The 22,707-nt window shown below is 40.7% G+C and overlaps 1 protein-coding gene across 1 annotated transcript in view; it reads right to left on the reverse strand.

Annotated features, from left to right (window-relative positions):
- Positions 1-332: 332 nt before the first annotated feature.
- The window catches only part of PCSK2 (proprotein convertase subtilisin/kexin type 2), a 128,220-nt gene continuing 105,845 nt past the window's right edge, over positions 333-22,707 (reverse strand). The window contains exons 9-12 of the mRNA XM_083369589.1: positions 9,517-9,732; positions 7,217-7,317; positions 5,271-5,498; positions 333-836 (exon numbers count right to left, since the gene is read on the reverse strand). Coding sequence (XP_083225715.1) covers positions 350-836; positions 5,271-5,498; positions 7,217-7,317; positions 9,517-9,732 — 1,032 coding nt within the window. The 3' untranslated portion in view covers positions 333-349. The remainder of the gene's footprint in view (positions 837-5,270; positions 5,499-7,216; positions 7,318-9,516; positions 9,733-22,707) is intronic.

Here is a 22,707-nt window from a genome sequence, read left to right on the forward strand (position 1 = left end):
CGTTATGTATCTGCCATAAAAATATAAAAAGAAATGTGACCACAACTTTTCCAGTTAGTTGTTTCATATTGTGTGAGGCCAAATATAGCAAAACAAAATAAAATACCCTGCCCTGAAATAATTTGTCTTCAAATGAAAATAGTTACAGCCATACACTCTTACAAAGTGAATGGTATGTTATCATATATTTGTGGCTCAGAATTCAGAAATTTCCACTGCAGTTAAATTAGACCATTGTAGAATGAAAAGGTTGGGATAGTGACTGAGAGACAATGAATGGTATATGCCTAACGGGAACATACAGGAAAGGACAAAGGGGAAATCTAGCCATTTGGCATGCAAAGCAGTGCTAATTCTTGTTTAATATACTTTTGAGACTTCTCTCTACTGCTTCATCTAATTCTTCTTCCAACTCCTCCTTCTTGGACATGGCCAGTTTAGACTGGTAATCTTTCACTATTTGGTCTATGTAGGGTGCACTTTGAGTTCCATGTAGCATTAATGTCCATTCTTTCAGGACTCCCTTTTGGGGAAAGATCCCAACAAACCCAACTTCGAGAACCCAAGTACCTCTGGGGTCTTCTCCCCAAGAATGTGTAGTCATGAAAGGCCACTTGTCAAAGCCCACTTTGGAGTCATCATCCCTTGGCCGCCGACTCAGCAAGATGGATTTTGTCCCCATTGGTGAGGTCATGTTGATATTTAAATCCCCTCTTCTTGTAGAGTTCACTGTGATAACTGCTTGAACATGTTCAAGGTAACGGACAAAGTTCTCTTTCCCCTCACAGGCGTGTGTTGAAAGTGTCAGAACCAACTTGCCACCAGACGGTATTTTCCTAGGATTTGCAAAGAAAAGCAATGCTGAATACCGTGTCTTCCATAGTACTATCAAGTGCAGATTAAGACTTAGAATGCAAATATAGAAAGACTGAATCAAGATAATTAATAGGTGATTTATTTTTACATACACATGTATGTAGCTGTCCGAAACTCACACATAGGTGACTCCTAGTGGCTTGCAACATAAAAAAACCCATCATATAATAAAACAACACAATCAAATGAGCCATTCGACTGGCTGTCTCCATTTGTGATCTCCAGGCCCTCCATGTTTTTAGGGCTTTATGGATCATGAAATTCTGTGCTTGCCTTTTCAGGTCATAACTTGTTTATAGTACTCTATTTGTTATGTAAGTTTGTAATGAGCATTCCTACAAAGAGCATCCTTGGGAAGATCCAAACTTCCTGCTTGACCCATTACCAATATAGCAACATCACTGAGTGCAAAAGTGAATGTCGTCATCCTACTCTTACTCCCAGCCCAATACAAATGCATCCTGTGCCTATATTTTCCCACTGTGATTTAAGTATGCTATTTTCTACCTGAGCCACACTTGACCATGAAGACATCCTGAAAAACTGAATTTCAGAGATGATTATAATACTTAGTCACTACAAAGGAATAGATATATTGACAGAAATAGTGCTCGTTTGTTGCTGCTTTTGTTTTTATCAACACCAGGAAAAAGACTGGGCAAAGCATCATAGAATATGATCCAATGTGAAAGAAGATCTATTGCAGGCATGTCAAACACAAGGCCCGGGGGCCGGATCCGGCCCGCGAAGTGGCTTCATGTGGCCCACGAAGCCATCCTGAAAACAGTAAGGGAACGGCCCCCACTGCCTTGGCCCAGAGACCCTCCTTCTGCCAGAGACCCTAAGATCTACCATCCGGTAGGAGATATAGGAATATAGCCAGCCGTACCAACAGGCTGAAAAATAGCTTTTATCCGTGGGCTGTTAGGCTTTTAAATGGGACATAATCTTATGCAGAATTGACTTGGGAGGCCGGTGTGTGGTGTAGTTGGTTCACATAGTGTGGTGGGATGGAGGGTTTGTTGTCACTGTGTGTTGGGGGGAGAGAGCACGGGGGGAGGCTCAGCTAATCTCAATGTACACACGTTGTACTTTGACAATAAAGGTTTATTATTTATCTGTCCCACTCCTGCCCAGGTCCCCATAGGCTCCCTTGATGCGAACAATGTAGAGCTGGCCATGCCCACCCAGTAGGCCATACGCACTCTAACCACGCCCACCCAGTAGGCCACACCCACCCTGGCCATACCCACCCGGTCCCCGGAGGGCAACTGCAATGCTGATGTGGCCCTCAATGAAATTGAGTTTGACACCCCTGATCTATTGGAAAGGACAGTAAGACACTCAGATTCTGCTACATTCCAGCTAATCCAAGCAAGGACTACAGCTTTCCTACTTTCTATCAGTTTTTGGGTGAGGAGGAAGAACTATTTTCTGATTTTTTGGAAGGTGCCCCCTTTTGACTATTTGTAAACGCAGACAAGCAAAATAATAATTGGGTTTCCCTGATGGAAAAAAACATGCCCTTTTTATTTCCCATGGTGCTTCCATGTTGAAATACACATAGAAAGCTGCTTGACATAGTGCTTTTAGAATTCCTATCCTTTAACTTTTCGTGAAATCTATTTTCTGCTATTAAAAGTGTGGAATGTAGCACCAAACTCTTTTTCAGAAGGCATTTCTTCAGTGGCGTAGCGTGGGGGGTGCAGGGGGGGCTGGCCGCACCAAGCGCAACATCTGGGGGGGCGCTCGCACTTGCAGCTCTCTGCCCCTGCCTGGCTCACTCACTCTTTCTCACTGCAGTGCTGGCTGTGTGAATCCGAGCCGAGCCGCTGGGTCGCCGCCCACTGTGGAGGGGGGGTGCCAGGCGTGCGGTTAGGGGGCGCAAATTACTTGCCTTGCCCCGGGTGCTGACAACCCACGCTACGCCACTGCATTTCTTGACACTTTTTGATTCAGCCAATCACATGGGCTTTATATCCAAAGGAAAATTCCATAATTGCCAAACTGGCTTTAGTCCTCCAATTTTCTCCTTCTAAATACGAGTGGGTAATCTGAATCGTGTTAAATAACCCTGTTCTTTATTCCTACCTGTGGAAAATTAGTAAAGGATTACTAATCCACTGAAGTGAGGAAACAGTTTTGTAGGTTTAAATTGGATTAAGGACTCGTCAGTGCAAATGTTTACTGTGGGTCAAACCTTCCTCTTATAGGCAGCCCACAGCTGAGGCAGACGGAAGCTGGGTCAAGGTGTTTTGGCATGAAATTAATGCTTTTCCTGGGAAAATGAAAGACTTTCTCATCCAGACAATCTGTGGCACACGGAGAAGGAGACTTAAATGACACCATTGAGGGCTATGATTTGCTTGGTTGTAGCTTGACAGGTCTGCCCCATTCTGGGGCTGCCCTTGAAGACCACACGGAGGCTTCAACTGGTGCAGAATGCGGCCGCGCGAGTTGTAATGGGGGTCTCCCGACACTCCCATGTAACACCTCTACTCCGCGAGCTGCATTGGCTTCCGGTTGCCCTCCGGGTGAAATTCAAGGTGCTGGTTATTACCTATAAAGCCCTACATGGCCTGGGTCCGGGTTATTTGAGGGAACACCTGCTGCCGGCATCAAATGCCCTTCGCCCAGTGCGCTCCCACAGGGAGGGTCTGCTCAGGGTTCCGCCGGTGAGAGATTGCCGGCGGGTGACACCCAGGGATAGGGCCTTCTCAGTGGGGGCGCCTGCCCTCTGGAACCAGCTGCCGGTGGAGCTGAGAACTGCCCCCGACCTCCGATCATTCCGCCGGGGCCTGAAGACCTGGCTCTTTGAGCTCTCGGGCCCAGGCTGAGGAGAAATTTTTAATTGGGGGTTTTAATTGTGCACAGGGTCAATTTAATATTTTTTAATTCGGTTTTAACTTTTGTATGTTGGATTTTTAATTCCCTGTAAACCGCCCTGAGTCCTCAGGGAAAGGGCGGTATATAAATGTAACTAAATAAATAAATAAAATAAATAATTCTCTTCAGTGTGCGGGTTTGTCGCCAATCCTGCAGTGCTGGTTTGGCTGCAAGCAGTGCTTTTTTTGTAAAAGAAAAAGGTGCCAGAACTCACACGTGTCATACAACCCGCCTTGCCTACCCTACAAGGTTCCATCCAAAAACGGTGCCGGAACTCCGTTCTGAGCGTTCTATGAGAAAAAAAGCCCTGGCTGCAAGTCAGAGAAGAAACTTACTACTACAGAGCTTCCTTTTTTTACTGTCTTTTTTTTTAGAGGTCAGTTGACTGGTGGACCTAGAAATTGGAAACCCTGAAATTGATTAGTCCCTCTTCAGCCTAACACATGTAATTGAAGGGCTTGGCTCTTGTGCTCCTAGCACCTGCTGAGCTGACTCCTCCCTTCTTCTCTTTATTGAATCTTGTTTTGAAAGGCTTAATCTGTCACATAAGGTCACCTGGCACAGGAATGGCTTCTACATATACATTTTTCCTCCCCTACCTTTTGAAGACTCAGTTTGGCATCAGGCTAGAAACTGGGAAATTGGGAGTTCTAGTCCCACCTTAGGCACAAAGCTAGTTGGGGGACTTTGGGGCAGTCACTCTCAGTCCTAAAAAGGAGGCAGTGGTAAGCCACTTCTGAAAAACCTTGCCAAGAAAAATGCAAGGATTACTTCAGAAGATTACCCACACAGAAGCACCTTTTGAAGAAGATAATGTAATAAACTATGTATGCTGTGATTTGACACAAACATCTATGAAGTAATGTTTCATACTGCAGCTTTTTAACCATAATCGTCTGCCTCAACTACATAAATCCAGATGACCTGTAAAGGGTGTCCGGGAGAGACAAAAATTCTAACTTGATGTTGAATCTTAATGGCTGATAGATTGATAGTCTACCAGGTCAATAATTGCTTTGGGGGAAAAAATATGTCGATCTGAGATTACCCCATAGCTGATGAGTGTTCTCTCTTATACAGAACACCATTCCTGAACTTTGGTTTAAAGAGTTCATTCAACAACTGTATCCGGACTACACAAATTCAGCCAGTGTCTTCACTACAACTAAGAAAGCTATAATTTTTTGCTGTCAATGGGCTGACTGATAGATGGACTTTTGAGGGGCAAAAGCAAAGAAGGGAGGGATTGGCTGAAATATCAGGTCAGAAAACATTCTGTAATATAAGTGGTTTTAGCTTTTCTAACAGTTGATGTTTAAATTCCATCCAGGGAAAATAAACCAAACACTTGCCCTCAAAGAATGTGGATAGCAGCACAGCATAGTCCCATTCCTAAATTCCCATTGCAATTTATGTCAGTGTGATTTCTTCCCAGCTACAGGATGAAATGAAAGCACAGCAAATGATATACGCAAAGCTCTAAGACCCATATGTTTATTGTTACTTACTGAGGCTCTTGGACTGATCCACCTACACAGTGAAATCTCTCTGGAACAGTCTTCCAGTCTTTAGACATTGTAACCATTGCCCCAGCATCTAGGACCCCATAGCCAAACAAGTGGTTGAATTCAAGGCCAACTCCATTTCTTCTCCACTTGTGAACTTCGTCATGAAGCTGGTTCCTTTTGGATGTGAGCACAGTCAAATGTTGCAAGTCCCTCCAAGTCAGATCCACACTGCCAGAGAGCAAAATAGAGAGAGATGACATAGAGAGAAAATCTACTTTGACAAAGACAATTATACATCTCAAACAGTTGCTAGGCATATAAAAGCAAAACTTTTAAAAATAGAAAGGATTTATTTTTAAGCCTCAAAGAATCATCACAAGGAGAGGGCAAATTCTTCCATTCATATACTTGCCCTTCATTTTAAGATGTGCATAATGTACAAACTAGATTTTTTTGAAAATGTTGTCTGCGACATCTGTCTTCCACCACTATTACGATCATTGTTATCCACATCAAGCTACCCTTCCCCTCTGATTTGCTCTTTGCTTAATACTTTAACTTGGTAAACAGTCACCTTTCAATAGCTGGTCCTAACATAGATTCATTTTGGACTTTCTCAGAGTTGTGTTTTTCAAAGAAAGATCTGTATTATGATCCACCCTATCCTGGCAAAACCAAACAATGTGAAAATTGCATTCAAATATATTTGAATCTTAGAGGGTTATTTCATTCACCTGTCTCACCCTCACTATCTTGAAAGCTCTAACAATGTCTTATGGTGAACACATTCTGATTTAACAATCCAGGATAAAGTACTCTGCAATAAAAACAATACACTTTTAAAAATACATGGTTCTGTGATCCAACCAATAATAGCAGCACTATATAAGCAGGTGCTTCTGCCTGGGATGGGGAAAGAAAATTCAAAAAATGAGTGTAATGCCATTATTTAAGTCCTGCCCCTTTTGTAAGCATATGTTATATCAATGCATGATGAGAAAATAGGAGTTTTATATATATTATATATATATAATAGATAGATATGAGATAGAAGATGGTAGAAGTTAGATGACAGATAGATAGATAGATAGATAGATAGATAGATAGATAGATAGATAGATAGAAAGAGAGAGAGAGAGAGAGAGATGAGAGATGAGAGAAAGATAGATATAGATAGATCAATTGATAGATAGATAGATAGATAGATAGATAGATAGATAGATAGATAGATAGATAGATAGATGATAGAGAATATAGTAGATTTTTCTTGAATCAAACTATCTGAGAAATGTTCTGACCTATTCTTAGAATACTTTGGCAACTGATTTTCAGACCTCAACCAGAGGCACAGTTTCCTACATATTCAATAAGCGTGCTAGAAAACTGTAGAAAGCCATACAGTGTATTAAGAAAATATACACAACTAAAAGCAATCAGGGTGGAAATAACTAAGTCGTAGCGGGATGGAATGGGAGGAGACAGATCTTTAAGAGACCATTGGGTTAAAAATGCATTAGAGAAATCAATGCCTCTTCAGGAATAAGTGCCATCGTCCATGTACCTCCTCTAAAGTTAACCTAACTGCTTTCCAATGAATTAAGCCCTCTTGATGAGTTTCAAGAATATGTGCAGGAGAAATAGAGGCTATCATGGAGCAGATTGCACCGAAAGTGGTTTCAGATTCCTCTGTCAATACATGAAAATCAAGAGGTATGGAAGCAACCTGCATGGCTGAAAATCCTTTTAAAATCTTTTTTTAAAAAATAAATAAATAAAATAAAATCCTTTTTCTCTTTGCACACTTTTTGAAAAACATAAAACAGGCTTCCATGTGCAGCCTGCTTTAGATAGCAACTGATGTTCAGTTCGTGGATGCTGGGTACCGAGCCATCGAGTGGAGTTATTTTCATTTATAACAAAATAAACAGAGGGCTGCTTTCACCCACTTTGCTTCCAAGGCCAGAGCAAACACTCCCGCAGCCTCTGGGGCAGCTGCAGATGTTCCTGAGTGGCGTAATGTACAGTTGCCATATAGATCTGTTGTAGCCTGCAAAAAAGTACAACAAACTTAATGAGATAAATGATACTTGAGTCCTCAAAGGTGTATAAAGAGATAAATAAAGGTCAGACAGAATAATCACTTCTTCTTGAGGGTTCATTTTCTTTTGTTTTCTTAGTTTCTTGCTTTTTGCCTTCTGCAGCTTCTTGTCTCCATGCCATCCTCCAAGACTGTCAGGTCGCTGTCAGTTCCAGCTCCAGGGTTTGTCAACCTTGGCAACTTCTAGTGTGGATTTCAGCTCCCAGAATTCTCCAGCCCACATGAAAAACATGGGAAGTCCACACATCTTAAAACTGCCAAGGCTGAGAAACACTAATCTAGAGCATAGGTGTCCGACCTGGCAACTTTAGGACTTGTGAACTTCAAATACCAGAATTCCCTGCTAGTTGGAGAATTCTTGGATTTGAAGTCCACAAGTTTTAAAGTTGCCAAGACTGGATTCCCTTGCTCTGGAGTACATTTTTGGAGACATATTTTAGGATAAAGCTTGGTAAAGGAGGATTGGCCATATATCATGTCTCCCAACTTGCCCTTAATGGCAACTTCCTGTGAATGAGTTCCATTCATGGGAATTATGGATAAAATTCACCACATTATAACATCAAGGATTTTTTAAATGTGTATTAGAACTGGATACTTTTCTCAGGGTTGAGGGGCACAAGTCACTCTCCCATTATCTGAAGGGCTGCATCTGGTGTTATTCAAATGCTGATGACACCAGAATGGAACAAGGCTGAATTTTGTGTTGGTATAGGACACAAATAGACTATTCCGGAATAGATGATCCTCATTTTGTTCATCATGTGGTACATTTGTTTGTTTTTATTACATAATCACTACAGGGTGATATGTTTTGTATCTTTTTGAATCAGATTCTTAGGTAAACCAACCTTGTGATAATCATGAAATTGGCAACAATGTTTCTACAGTATATCTTTATCAGGATATCCTTATCTCAACATAGTTTGTTACAGATAGAATCGAAGATCGACTTCTGTGAAGACTTTTTCTTCCATAGTTTCCCCCCCCCAACATATGGCTAATAGGCTGTGCAAGAAGTTGGAACATGCAAAAGTAGGGCCTGTTTGCAAATACTTAAACTAAATGTGAAGCTGGACAATTCAGTGAAGAGAGTATTTGTTTGCAATTCCTTAAAGTGCCTTTTCCTAAGATAAAGGTAAAGGTAAAGGTTCCCCCACACATGCGTGCTAGTCGTTTCCAACTCTAGGAGCCGGTGCTCATCTCCGTTTCAAAGCCGAAGAGCCAGCGCTTGTCCGAGGATGTCTCTGTGGTCATGTGGCCAGCATGACTAGATGCCAAAGGCGCACAGAACACTGTTACCTTCCCACCATAGTGGTCCCTATTTTTCTACTTGCATTTTTACATGCTTTCGAACTGCTAGGTTGGCAGAAGCTGGGATGAGTAACAAGCACTCACTCTGTTATGCAGCACTTGGGATTCAACCCGTCAAACTGCCGACCTTCTGATTGACAAGCTCAGCGTCCTAAAACCACTGAGCCACCACGTCCCTCTTTCCTAAGATAGTGAGCAGCTATTCACATGCATTACAGCCAGATGGTTTCTAAGTTTACAGTTAAATGCTTTTTAATGTTATAACAACTGTATAATTAGATAACATTTTACTAAGTACATTTTTAATTCGCACATCTAGTTTTGCTTAATTTTAAAACTGAACTATCGTACTAAATATATTTGCATATAGACTGACATTAATTGCTATCTGATACCAACTTTGAGCATATTCTCAAGCAAGTTGAAGTACAAAAAAACATATTCTTGAAAGCTTTTATTCAAAACAGAATTAGTTATAATTCCTCAGATTATAACTAAAATGTCACCAACCATCTGCTGACGCGAGAAATGAAGATTGGCTTGCTTGATTTTCATAAAGGATTCATGACCTTTCCGTGTTTGTCTTCTCACTAAATAATGAGACTCTCCAAAAGTAAATCTCCTTTCAGCCAAACTTCTCAGTTCTTTTATTAAACAGCAGTAAAACAGGATTTTTCTCATCTAGTGTTGTTTCCTCGAGTTTTCAAAAATTATTGGACAGATATTAGGGAAGCCATTATTCAGTCGATCAGCTGAATGAAGACAAACTAATAAAATGTACAAAGGATTACACACACACACACACACGTATGTATGTATAATTGTTCCACCTACCACACCAGCTTCAGGATTTCTCTTTCTCCCATTGCTAAAAGTAGAAGCTAAAGTTGAGGAACAACTTTCATCATATAAAGCTGTCCGCCCATCATTAATAGCTGAATTGATGGAGATAGTCCACATGCTTGATGCATAGCCATCACAGTTACAGTCATCATAACTTCCTCCATCTCCAGAGGCCCAGACATAGATACTTCCCTTGCCACCACGGCCCTGCAAAACAGGTAAATCTAGGCAATCAGTTTTAGCCATTATATGTAAAAAAACAAAACAAAAAAAAAACAATGATAGAGGTATTAATGTGGGAAAAAGTAGTTTCAGGTGGAATCCCCTGGTCTTTGAGAGTGTTGTCAATTACCTGGTACATCAGATGTGAGCTGCAGTCTCAGTTTTCATTTTCAAGACTATGAAACTGTGAGTATGGAAGTTCTATCAAAAGTGTTAGTCGTGGAGAGGAGGATAAGGCATAAAGGATCCTAAATGTCATCCCAGCTCCCCATACAATCCCGGGTGAGCAGGAGAGAACAATTTAGATAATAAATGTCCTCCTTCCATTTTCAGCCCTGGAGTAACTGGGAAGACTTGTACAAGCAAAGCACACGAACAAATGGCTAGAAATGCTCTGCTCGTACAGATAAAACACACAATTACTCAAAGTGATAAATTACAGAATTGTTTACATTTCTGTTTTAAAGATTTTCTCAGCCAATTTCACAATCTGCTGTACTCCCATTTATCAATATACTTACTCAGCTGCTGATTCCACCCCCCCCCCCAGCAGTGAACTAAGGCAGCCCAGGGAGATCAATGCAGGGAATAATAGGAGCAGGATTTGCCCTTTGTAACAATAGAAAGAAGTCCACTTCACTTCCCAGGTTACTTGTTTCTCTTAACAACTGAGGACAATTAAAATCCTAAACTCTGACACATACTTGAGACAAGTGGGAGCTTTCTTCCCACTCCAGAGAGCAGATCTGTGACATCCAATTTAGATCAGGACCTCAGAAGGAAGGACAAATAATTTAACTCTCCAAAGCTATTGAGATTCAATCTACTTCCCAGAGTCTAGACAGACAGATACAGACAGACAGATTGTATTTTTCTATTTGAGTAATCAGATAACCTTCAGCATCATTCTCCTTTTCCTGAGGAACTGAGTGTGTGGGATGTAGGGGATGATTGGAACATCAATTCAATTACAGAAGCTAGTCTATAACTTACACAGGTTTGTGGTACAGCTAACATCTCTGTACTATCACTGAATGAAAAATCAGGTCTATAAACTTTCACAAGGAGTCTCACTGAACACAATCAATTATTGCTATCTAAAGTTTCATAGGGTTATGCTGTTATCGTTCAGCCCTTCGGCAGTCTGACTGCAAGGAGTCCCTGACTTACGACCACAAAGGAGCCCAGAATTTCTGTTGCTAAACCAAGGCAATTAAGTGAGTTTTGCCCCATTTTGCCACAGTGGTTAAGCAAATCCCTGCAGTTGTTAAGTGAATCGTGCAGTCCTTAAGCAAATCTGCTTGTCAGAAGCCATCTGGGAAGGTTACAAATGGAGAATCACGTGACACCCCAAGACAGGGTGACTATCAAAAATGCATGCCGGTTGCCAAGTGCTTGAATTCTGATCATGTGACCACGGGGATATTGCAATGAAAAACGGTCATAAGTCACTTTTTATAACACTGTTGTAACTTCGAACGGTCCCTAAACAAATGGTTGTAAGTTGAGGACTACCTGTATGAATAGTATGGCTCATTCTAACTGTGCTTCTCTGATTTATTCTAAGGTTAAAATGTGGGACCAGTGGAATACATCATTTAGTTTTCAGCAAAGAAAATTAAGCAGTGGTACACATAAACAGTAGCCAGTGGGTGAGTCTCTGTCTTTCAATGTTTTGCTTCATTTCAGCATCTTCATTTCACCACATACGACGGGGAAGTCATATTTTCCTTACTCATAGATAAAACAGGGATGGGGGGGAACAGATTTTTAAAATATTAGAACAGAGGAGAAGGAGGAAGGTTGCCCGATCTTCCTCCTTGTCACCTCCACTTTTCTCTCACCTTTAAACAAGCTTTGCAAAAGAATAAATAAATAAATCATATGCAGAATGCAGCCGCGCGAGTTGTTATGGGAGTTTCCTGATACTCCCGTGTAACACCTCTTCTCCGTGAGCTGCATTGGCTTCCAGTTGCCCTCCGGGTGAGATTCAAGGTGCTGGTAATGACCTATAAAGCCCTAAATGGCTTGGGTCCGGATTATCTAAGGGAACACCTGCTGCCGGCATCAACTTCCCATCGTCCTGTGCGCTCCCACAGGGAGGGCCTTCTCAGGGTGCCAGCGGTTAAGGAGTGCCGGCGGGTGATCCCCAGGGGGAGGGCATTCTCTGTGGGTGCACCTGCCCTTTGGAATGATTTACCGGTGGAACTTCGGACCGCCCCCGATCTGCGTTCATTTCGCCGGGATCTGAAAACCTGGTTTTTTGATCTATCAGGCCTGGACTGAAGGGGTTTTAGCTTTTAATATTGTTTTAATTGTTGGGCTTAAGTAATTTAATCTATTTTAATTTATACTATTTTTATATTGTATTTTATGCTGCCCTGTAAACCGCCCTGAGTCCTTCGGGAATAGGGCGGTATAAAAATTTAATTAATTAAATTAAATTAAATATTTATATGTTTGGCACTGTTATCTGGTTTGTTCCCTCTCCCCCACTTTTCCCCCCAACTGTACTGCCAACTTGGTTCATTGTTTACAGTGTTTTAATATTAGAGTCAAGCCAACAGATAAGAAAACATCAATTGCAGTAAATAGTTCTGATCTCCTTATATGTTAAAAGGTATTCTGATAGGCACGTCTAATTGGTAAAAGAATCCCAGTCTCAAGAAAAGTATCATCAGATAATCTACTATGTAGAGCAATTCTAGTAGCAACAAGAAACATAAAAATATGAAGAGGACCCAAGAGATGGGTTTTCCAAACAACATGGGGCAAATATGCCTTCAACTCTTCCCTTTTGCATTGGCAGTTTCCAGACCTTAATAAAGCAGTAGCAGATGCAACAAAAGTCAATGTTAGAATGATGAACTAGTCCTGAGTCAATCTTTCTATCAGTCAAAGCAATAAGGATATGTTTCAGTTATTCATTACCTCTTCTTTGGAATCTCTTTTTGTTCCAAAATCATGAACAAGCTTTTAGGACCATCAACTTTTTGCCCATGCTTTTCTTGAGGCCAGGAGGAAAACCATTACTCTTCTCCCTTTTAAATCCTTTTCAGCCTCGTTTTTCACCTCTTTTCACTTTCTATTTCCCCAGACTGCATTACTTGGATAAGCAATACTTTTACCTCAGGTGTAAATTGCTGTAAAAGGAGGAAGAAAACCACCTTTTATGGGGGGTCTCTCTCTCTCTCTCTCTCTCCATCAGTAGCTAAAATCATTGAAACAATTATACAGATATCCAGCATTGATATCTCCACTCTCAGCATGCCTTTTGTACCTGACACTAAAGGAAAAGAAAACCTCTCTGAGCTATCAAGATGACCCCAGCAGAGAATCGACTTGAGCCTATCCCGTATGACTGTCAAGCAGGCAAAAACCTGTCAAAATAATTTACTGAGCTGGGTACACAAATGACCAGGCTCAAATTGTCATATTTAGGACACATTATGTGAAGACTTAATTCTTTGAAGAGGTCTATAATGCTGGGAAATTTGGAAGGAAATGGAACAAGAGGCCAACCAGTAGCAAATTGGAGGGACTCTCTTAGAGCAGCAATGAGTATAGCACTGGAAGATTTGAAGGAACAGGTTGGGAAAAGATTAGCAGCCACATACATTGATGTCCTGTACGACGAACTATCCCTAACCTTGTTGTTCAGGTCTTCCAGCTGTTCACTCATTACTACTGTAACTGTGTGTATCCACCCTGCTACATGTCATACTCTTCTTCTCTTTCCTTCAACTTTTCCCAGCATTAGAACTTTTTTCCAGAGAAGTAGATCTTCACACGGTGTGATTAAAGTAGGACAATGTGAACCTGGACATTTGTGCCTCTCACAACCATTCTGGATTGATTTGTCCATTGATCCATTTCTTTGTTTTCTTTGCTGCTCCATGGTATTCTGAGACGTCATCTCCAGCAGCAAAGTTTAAAGCCATCAATATTTTTCCTAACCTGCTTCTTTAAGAGTCCAATTTGTGCTTCCATAGATTGTTACAGGAAATGCCATGGCTTCCACAATATCTTTGTAGACATAGACACATCCTGGTAGCCGAATATTTTTTTGAAGGCCTTCATGATTGTTCTACCAAGTTCTGTTGTCAGTATTTGATCCATATTATTATTAGTCAGAAACACATGAAGGTGAAATCTGAGTGGAAGATTGCAGTATACTTTAATTTATTGGGATGGACTGAATCTAAGAAGATGTTGTAGAATGAATATATCTAGATCATACACACACATACACACACACACACACACACCTGATTTGTAAAACAATCACAAATCCTAATAAACAAAACAACTGAGATTTGAAGAAATTGTAATTAAATAAATGAAGAAAGAAACACTTTAGTGGCCTCCTGATAAGGGAAATAACTTACAGGTACTATATATGATCTGAAAACATCTGGATGGTCACCAGATGGCAGCAAAGAGATACAGAAAAATAACTCTGCTTATGAAGAGCACAGTCCCATATGACATCTTAAAAATAAGTCCTGCTGATGTCACATTTCTTAAGCTTACTGTCCATGGCCTCTACCTTCCATTATTTTGTTACTGCAAGAATTAGAAATAAAAAGTCAAGTCACTTCTAACTCTTGCAACAAAAGAAAAGAAAGTAATGATTCTCATTTTAAAAATGTTCATGCTTTTCCTTTCACCAGAGAATCCAATTACAGTGCCATGATTAAATTATAAATTCTTAATGCTTCTCTTTAGGTAATCATTCCTACCTTTGCAGAATCTGTGTCCCTTAGGCAAAGCCAAGTTATTGAAGCAATATAATGTTCCCCAGCACTACCCCCCAAATGTGTGGAAAAGGAGCAGATCACAACTAAAATAAATTAACTCGGTCTCCAAAGGCCTTCCTTTAAATTGGACTGGCCAAAGGCAGGGGGCAGATAGCTAACAGCTTAGTTAACTATTTTTAGAAGGACAAATAGAAACAGGAAACAAGCAGTAATGAAGCCAAACGTATAAATGAAGACACAAGAGAAACCAATGTGCCAATTTTTGGCGCCTTGTTAAACTGCTCATAAACAGCAAGACTTTTAAAAGAGGATTGCCAGTGCAATCTTCATTATTTCTTCCCTAAGGCCCATGGCATTTCCCCCTCTTCATGGACATTAACCTCATTAAATCAATTTTTCTTAACCTGGTGCCTTCTAGAAGGGCTGGATTAGGACTCCTAGAATTTTTAGGCATTAGGACAATCTGTAATCACCTGACGAATATATAAGTGGTTGCATACATTTTTTTAAAAAAAATGTTTAAATCAATGAAGGGCGATCTGTCGCATGTGGAATATCTTCTAGCTACAGTACTTCTCAAGCTTGGTGGAAGCAGCTGCCTTAGTTTATTATGACTGAAGGAGAAGAGAATGAAGGATTTCATTGCAGTTACATCTTAATAGTGGGAAAAAAGGAAGTAGATAAGTTTTTTTTTTTTATTGAAAAGTTTTAAAATACAATTTTCCTTTGAAAAACCCCCCTTCCCCCTCCCTCCTCCCCTCCCTACCTCCCCCCTATCTCCCCCCCTCCCCCTCTCCCTCTTCCCTCCCACCCCTCTACTTCCCCTCCTCCCCCCCTCCCCCCCCCGACTTCCCAGAGCAAAATACAAGGTATATATCTAAAAAGCAATCATAAACAATCATATACTAACAATTATAAACTCTAAAATCCATCACTCTCTAGCTTATATAGAGTAAACCAATCCTTAACAATACTAAATATGTATAAAGAACTAAAATAAAAGAAAACTAGCATCATTCCCATCTATGTTCTTCCACAATTCACTATTACCTAGACATATTCTCACTTACACATCACAAGCACCTATCCCTATTAACCTCTCTAGCCAAAATAGGCTATAATAGATAGTTCTTACACAAATTAACCCGCATTAACCCACAAAACTTTCTTCCTCTTCCTCTGTAGTAAATTGTCCATTAATTCCAAATTGAACATTCTGTTACCATACATATCATCCCAAAACTCTTAAAAACACAACTACCACTTGACTATAAGTATATTGTGGAAGTTCCATAGATTTCTACTGGTCTTATTTTTTAATCTTTTTTGAGCGTTTTAAGGCAGCACGCGTCACCCTCTGTTCTCTAGGATCATCCAAAAGAGTTGCAGCTTGATCTCCTCCTGTACCCTTCTCGTCTAACTGTCCATCTTCATCCTCTTGATGTTCTCCTTCTCCAGATCCCTCTGCAGCTTCCAGAAGTGTTGATGGGGTTGCTTTTAAAACATTGTTGTAAAAATCATGCGCTTGCTTCACAGTACCCAAACAGTACCTTTTGCCATCATACATGAAGCTCAACCCAGCTGGGATCTCCCATCTGAACCTTATATCTCTTTGCTTGAGCTCTTGCACAAGAAATATAAAGTCCTTCCTTCTCTTTAAAATCTTTGGAGGAATTTCTTTTAGAACCAAAACTTCTTGACCAGCAATCACAACTTTAGTATCATAGGCAGCTTGTATAACTTCATCTCTAATTTCCCTTTTTACAAAATAAACCACCACATCTCTAGGCAACTTTCTCTGCTTAGCAATCCACGAATTCACACGAAACACTTTGTCCATGCCTTGTTTTATTTCAGATGCTGGATGGTTCAATACCCCCTCAAAAGCCTCAGAAACCAGCTGCTTTAAATCTTCCTTAATATTCTCTTTTAGGCCTCTAATTCTAACAGCAAACTGCATCTGGTAAAATTGAGCCAAACTCTGTTCGCTATCCATTTTGTCTTTTAAATCTTCAATTTCCAATACTTTTGCTTCTAATATAGCATTCTTTTGAGTCAAGTCTTCCACTTGATCATCCAGCACCTCCACACATTTAGCTACTTTATGCACTGAGGACAAAATGTCTACCTTCATCTCTCTAAGTTTCTGCTCCATCCTTTCTTCCATTCTCTGCTCCAATTTCTCCAATTTCTCCTCCATCTGTGCAAATTTAACACCCATTGACTCCAAAATTAACTGGGTATGTTTTTCAAGATCCTTCGATGTCAATACATCAGGAGAATGCAACGCCTGCAGTAGTGATTGTTGTTGCACCGGAGAATTTCCAGCACTCCGAAAAGTTCTAGGGGGAGGTTTAGCCGCCATCTTTTACTTACAATTGTGACGCACTTTCACTTTAAGTTTTAAGCATAGTCCATCAAGCTTGAGAGTAAAATAAAATAATCCTCTTCATCTCTCCACCTTTTCCTCTTGTACCGCTCTGCCTGCTCCTTTAAATCATAGTCCTTTCTTCAGGCAGGGATGGTTCGCAGACGCCTGGCTCTGCTCCAGGAAGTTCGGAGCAGAGACGACGGCCAGCTGGGAGCAACCCAGGCTTCGGGGGAGTTCGATCCTTCAGCCGCCCAAGCTCAAAGCTCAGGCGGCCTCGGAGAACTCTACCCCTACCTGGGGCCTCACCCCCTCCTCTTCTCCCGAGGAGGGGGCTTCAATTTCGCCCGAACAGCTGATCGGCGCTGTTTCGTGCGAAAAAACAAACAGCTGAGCCGCGGGCAGCCAGGGGAGGCTGTCTTCGGCGCCGCGCCGCCAGCGGAAGAAGTAGATAAGTTTTGATTAGACTTCCTGTGTCCTGAGAAGGCAAGAAGGGGGATTGGTTCAGCCTTATGCTTCATTGTAGCCTAGCCAGGCAGAAGAGACAAGCTTAGTGTGACTGGAAAAAACATTGGACAACAGGATATTGATTGTGTTACGTGAAGAGGAAGAAGTGGTAGGCAACATGTAAAGAACCTCTGAGAGGTCTGTTACTCTCTGAAATCTTGTGTGGGGCAGGAGATAGGATGTCTTCTGCACCAATAATCATTTGGGATACTACCTCTCTGACCATGAACTCCAAACAATGGAACTCATTATAAATCTCCAATGTTCCTTTCCCAGCTATGATATATCACTTTGAAGGTAGGAAAGGAAAACAAGTGCTCCCTTGAACAGTTCCTGCTAATTTGTTTTCATCCTCAACATCTACCACATAATACTCATATTTCATGAAATAATTAAAATCCTTGTAATTGGTCATGGTCCTCATTAGAGTTTTGCGCACTTTCAGGATCGGTTTTTTTTCTGAAGCCTCTCCAATCAATTCTACAGAAAATTATTTGGATGAGTGCTACTCAGAGAACTTAGGTGAGCATACAGCTCCTCCCATACACTAGGCTGTCTTCTACAACATCATTTCTTCCTGTGTTCCAAGCATCCTGGTAACCATTGAGGAAATGTTGAGATTTTGGAAGGCTGATATAAAAATTTGCAATTGTTGACTTTCATTCTTTAAGCATGGTATATACCAGGGCTCTTCAAACTTGGCAACTTTAAGACTTGTGGACTTCAACTCCTAGAATTTCTCAGTCAGGCTGGCTGAGGAATTCTGGGAGTTGAAGTCCACAAGTCTTAAAGTTGCCAAGTTTGAAGAGCCCTGGTATATACTGTATTATCCCATGTGTAGTGTTTGCAACAACGTCAGTTATCAAATCCAATCCCCAGCAAGTCCCATTGAAATATTTTTGGTAATAACACCGGAAGTTTTAAAATCTTAGAAGTGAGAGACAGGGATTATTGGATTAGATGTATCCTGATTTAATATCAAACAAATTCCCTTAAGCAAAGAAGTCAAAAGTTAAATATTTTACAATTAATTAATCAGTACTGTCATTGTATGCTGCATCCTAACCACATTGGTAAAAACAAGAAACAGCCTAGTTCTGTAAGAAATTTTCAGTGAACTAAATTACAGATGGAATGAAAAAATGCAAGGATTAAGAAGACTAAATATTAGCAACTATTTCAAATTTATTAAAAGCAGGGTTGCAAGTCAGAACAAGGAATTAAATTAAAGGCCATGCAAAAAAACCCCCACCAAAAAACAAAAACAAGAAGGCAAAAAAAGTGATGTTTCACAGTAAGGTTCATCCTGATATTTTTTTCTAACTGCTGCATGGTGATGCTTCTCTATTCTTAAAGGACATATTTTCATGAAGCTGCCTTTCTTCATCTCAGCCCACTACACATGCAACTTCCATTCTTCTTTAGCTCTTCTAGTATAATATTGTTTCTCCTCTTGCAAGACTTGCCCTGGACATGCACCAGCAAGCTCCATCAATGATGAAGGTGATGATAAAGGCAAAGGTTGGGATCTGCACAGCTCCCATTGGACTCTTTAATGTGGTGCAGGTATGACCCCTTGTTTTTGGTTTCTTCAACTTCTCTCCGCTGCTATTTTGCCTTCAGCCATGCGACAAATTGGACATCTGGCTTCCAAGGAGACAAATGCTCATGAAATCTCTAACCTGCACTTTTGAAACTTGGATGTGATGTGGGTGTCTCAGGTCTCCTGCTTCATTTGAACAGTGACAGACCTGTCTTTAAGAAGTAAGATGAGTCCTCTTGGATGGGTACAGTCACTGTGTTTTGAGCAAAGTAGAGAAACTGACTTCACAATGATTGCCATTCTGTCTGTCACCCAGTTTGGGGGCTACTTTTAAATATAGGTTTTCATTGTTCACGAATAATGTTAAACCTTTGCCCTTGGAAACTTCCAACCAAAAAAAAAAAAAATTGTACAAAACCAGAACAAAGTTTGACCAATGGATAAAGCTGCTGCTCTAGCCATCTGTCAAAAGTTGCCTCCTTGCCAACCCCATCTCAATATTAAGGAGAGCAACAGGTGGATTTTGCCCCCACATTGGCTGGTAGAGTCTGGTGGGAGGCAGCCAAAGTCAGGGGAACACAACAATGTCTTTCCTTAACTTGTCCTGCACGGAAACTGTAAGGATTGTACCATTCGCGGCAAGAGAGGACTCCGCAATAAGAGCAATGCTAAGTATACCATATTTTCTGACGCCTTAAGGACAGAAGAAAAGCACTTTAACATGATTACAAAGAAGAATTTGTGGTATCCCTAATAGGATACCACAAACTGAGCTGCAAAATTATGGGTAACCACTGGGCAATAAAGGATTAGAATGTTCTTCTTTTTGTAGCAGCCCAGATATAGTAGCTCTAGGAATTGCAAAAGCATGATATGGTTGTTAGTCCAATGAGCTACCAGGGGCCATTCACAAGACAATTTACTGTAGTCTCAATTCAGTACTAAAAACTAAATTCAGTATTTAGTCTCCCTGGTAGGTTTTCTAGCTTTTTAAATGTTCTTTATTACCCCTGCTAGTTGTTTTTTTTGTTTTGTTTTTGTTTTCTGAGCTTCCCACCAAGACAACAAACTTTTGCATTGGCTAAGATTTGCTACGGGGTTAATTAGAGTTCAGGCAAATTCTTAGAAATAGATATAAAGATGGAAGGTGGCACTTTGCTTGTCATTTTTTTAAATTAAAAAATATGGAAATAAAGTAATAAAGGCAGTATCTATGGGCAACCTGGTGCAACCCACTATAAAAGAGGCTGGACAGAAAGCAGGTAATTTTCTTCCTGATATCCAGGAACCTTACCTTAAAAAGAACTTAAAAGTAGCTCTATTTTTCAGTTGCTACACCTTCCTTGTCATTTCTTTCTTTTAAAAGGAAATTATTCCACTGTTTTTCAGCAACTTATTATCAAGATGCAGCAGCATTTCATGGACACCAAAATCAAATAGGGAGAGCCAGGGCTAGGGGCTCTCACATTGCCCACTCTTCTTTCACAGAAAAACAGTTCTTTCACATCTGGATTGTTATTTTTTTCTTGAAAACAGCTGTGACTCTATTTGCAATGCATAAAACTCAGGGAAAAGGTTCTGTATGGGAACTACTAAGCTGCTCATCCAAATTATTACGTGACATTGAATTTACTGCAAGCAGCTGCTTTATGAATCACCTTAGCTGAATATGATGAAAAACACTGTGTTTCATATCATTCCAAATAACATATAGTCTGCTTTAATTGCAATTAAAATGAGGATATCAGACAGGAGCAAGAGACTGTTACTATATCCCTTCCCAGATACTGAAAATAATCACTTCCTGGTTGCTAGCAGATTAAAATTCTTGACATATCTTTCTTGCTTGGCTAAAATTTCACTTTTTCTCATTTAATCATGGGTAATCTCCTTGGAATATGAAAATGAAACCCTGGCAAGTAAAATGAGGGTCTCCATGTTTAGTCATGTCAGATATTTATTAAAGATCCATGACATGGTTGTTGAATAAGTACTTTCCTATTCTAAAAGTATTGTTGGAGCTCCATCACGACTAGTTTCCAGGTAAGGACCATTTTTACGTCTGGGATACAGATGCAGACATTTTCAGTGATGCAGATAGTCCTCGACTAATGACTGATCTCTTAACAATTGTTCAAAATTGCAACAGCTCCAAAAGGGTGCTTTACAGTCTATAAAGCACTTCCAGACATCATAATATATTGTGCTGCCTCCCTCTGGTCATGTGATCATCATTTGGGTGTTTGGCAATCTGTTTGCACTTACAACCGAGTTGCTAAGTGCCCTTCAATCATGCAATAGCCATTTGCAATCTTCTCTCATGGCTTTCCCAGAAAGTCAATGAGGAAGCTGTCAAGGAAGGTTGTAACCTGCCCAGAGTTTCCCCCTCTCCTCCAAGCAAGGGAATATGTGTGGAAATCCTTCATTGAGCTGCAGAAATGAAGCTCACTTTCCTTGGGAATCTCCATTTGATTTCTCTGGCCCATCTCCCTTCCCTGTGTAGAAGAGGACATGTGTGCTGGGCTGGAGAAACAAAGTTCAGAATGAGGCATCCCTGCTTTATTTCTCCAGTCCAGCACATGAGAGGAAGAGCACTTGTGTGCTGAGCTGGAGAAACAAAGAAGCGTTTGCAAAGATTCCTGCTTCATTTCACTACCCAGGTACTTGAGTTCCCTTCTACGCACGGAGAGGAGCACGTTCATTCCGTCCACTTAATGACTGCAACTGAGAGAGCTGTGATTTCCATCATTCAGTGAAGCAATCATATGGGCATCTCGCTTAATTTTTATTTTTTATTTATTTTTATTTTAATTCCATTTATATCCCGCCCTTCTCCGAAGACTCAGGGCGGCTTACAAGCTTAGCAGTAGCCTTCATTCTATGTATATGCCTGCTTATTAGGGCTTTCATACACCCCCCCAAGCGGCATTATTACAAAGTCAGCTTATTGCCCCCAACAATCTGGGTCCTCATTTTACCTACCTCGGAAGGATGGAAGGCTGAGTCAACCTTGAGCCTGGTGGGACGCGAACCTGCACTAATTGCAGGCAGCTGGTGTTACTTAAGGAGGCATTAGCCCACTGCTCCACCAAGGCCACTTTGCTCAGCAATTGAGATTCTGGTCCCAATTGTGACCATTAGTAGAGTACTGCCTGTAATGCAATATAATTGTAAGATTGGAAAGAGAGTTTTGAGGAACCAGATCAAAAGTCTATCTGGTGTCATGTGCAATGAATCAGGAAGCAAGGCAGTTCAAATAACTACATACAAATAACTTGTATGCTAAGGCTATTTACAAGAATCTGAACTACAAATGGTCAAAGCAAATTGGTGGTAGATAAGAGTCAACAGAATTCAAGGTGGGCTGGACTTAGATCACTTGTGGGCACAAAGGGACTTGAGACTGATGACGCGCTTGGCTTCCTCTCTCAGCCTGAGCCTTGTCATCTCCTGCATCTGTTCTGTCATTGATCATGGAAGATTACTAAGTGTCCTGCCCTCCAGTCTATGTTACTTCTACAAATAAGCTTTTGCTACTGCTAGGTGCCATGGAACAATGCAGCATATTTCTAATCTTAACTTAAAATCAAATGTTGACAGGTATTTTGGAAACTATGTATCTAATACTTTGGTATTCCACTGAAGGAGCAATTAACAAGCATATTGAGCTAGATCCAACATACCAATCTGTCAGAAACCAGGCCATTCGAAGTGCCAATCAACAAGGGAACCAATCGGTTTCTCAGAATTCAAATACAGCTCCTAACAAACAACCAGTCACA

Source organism: Vipera ursinii, assembly GCF_947247035.1.
Source record: "Vipera ursinii genome assembly, chromosome: 1".
NCBI classification, from domain to species: Eukaryota; Metazoa; Chordata; class Lepidosauria; order Squamata; family Viperidae; genus Vipera; species Vipera ursinii.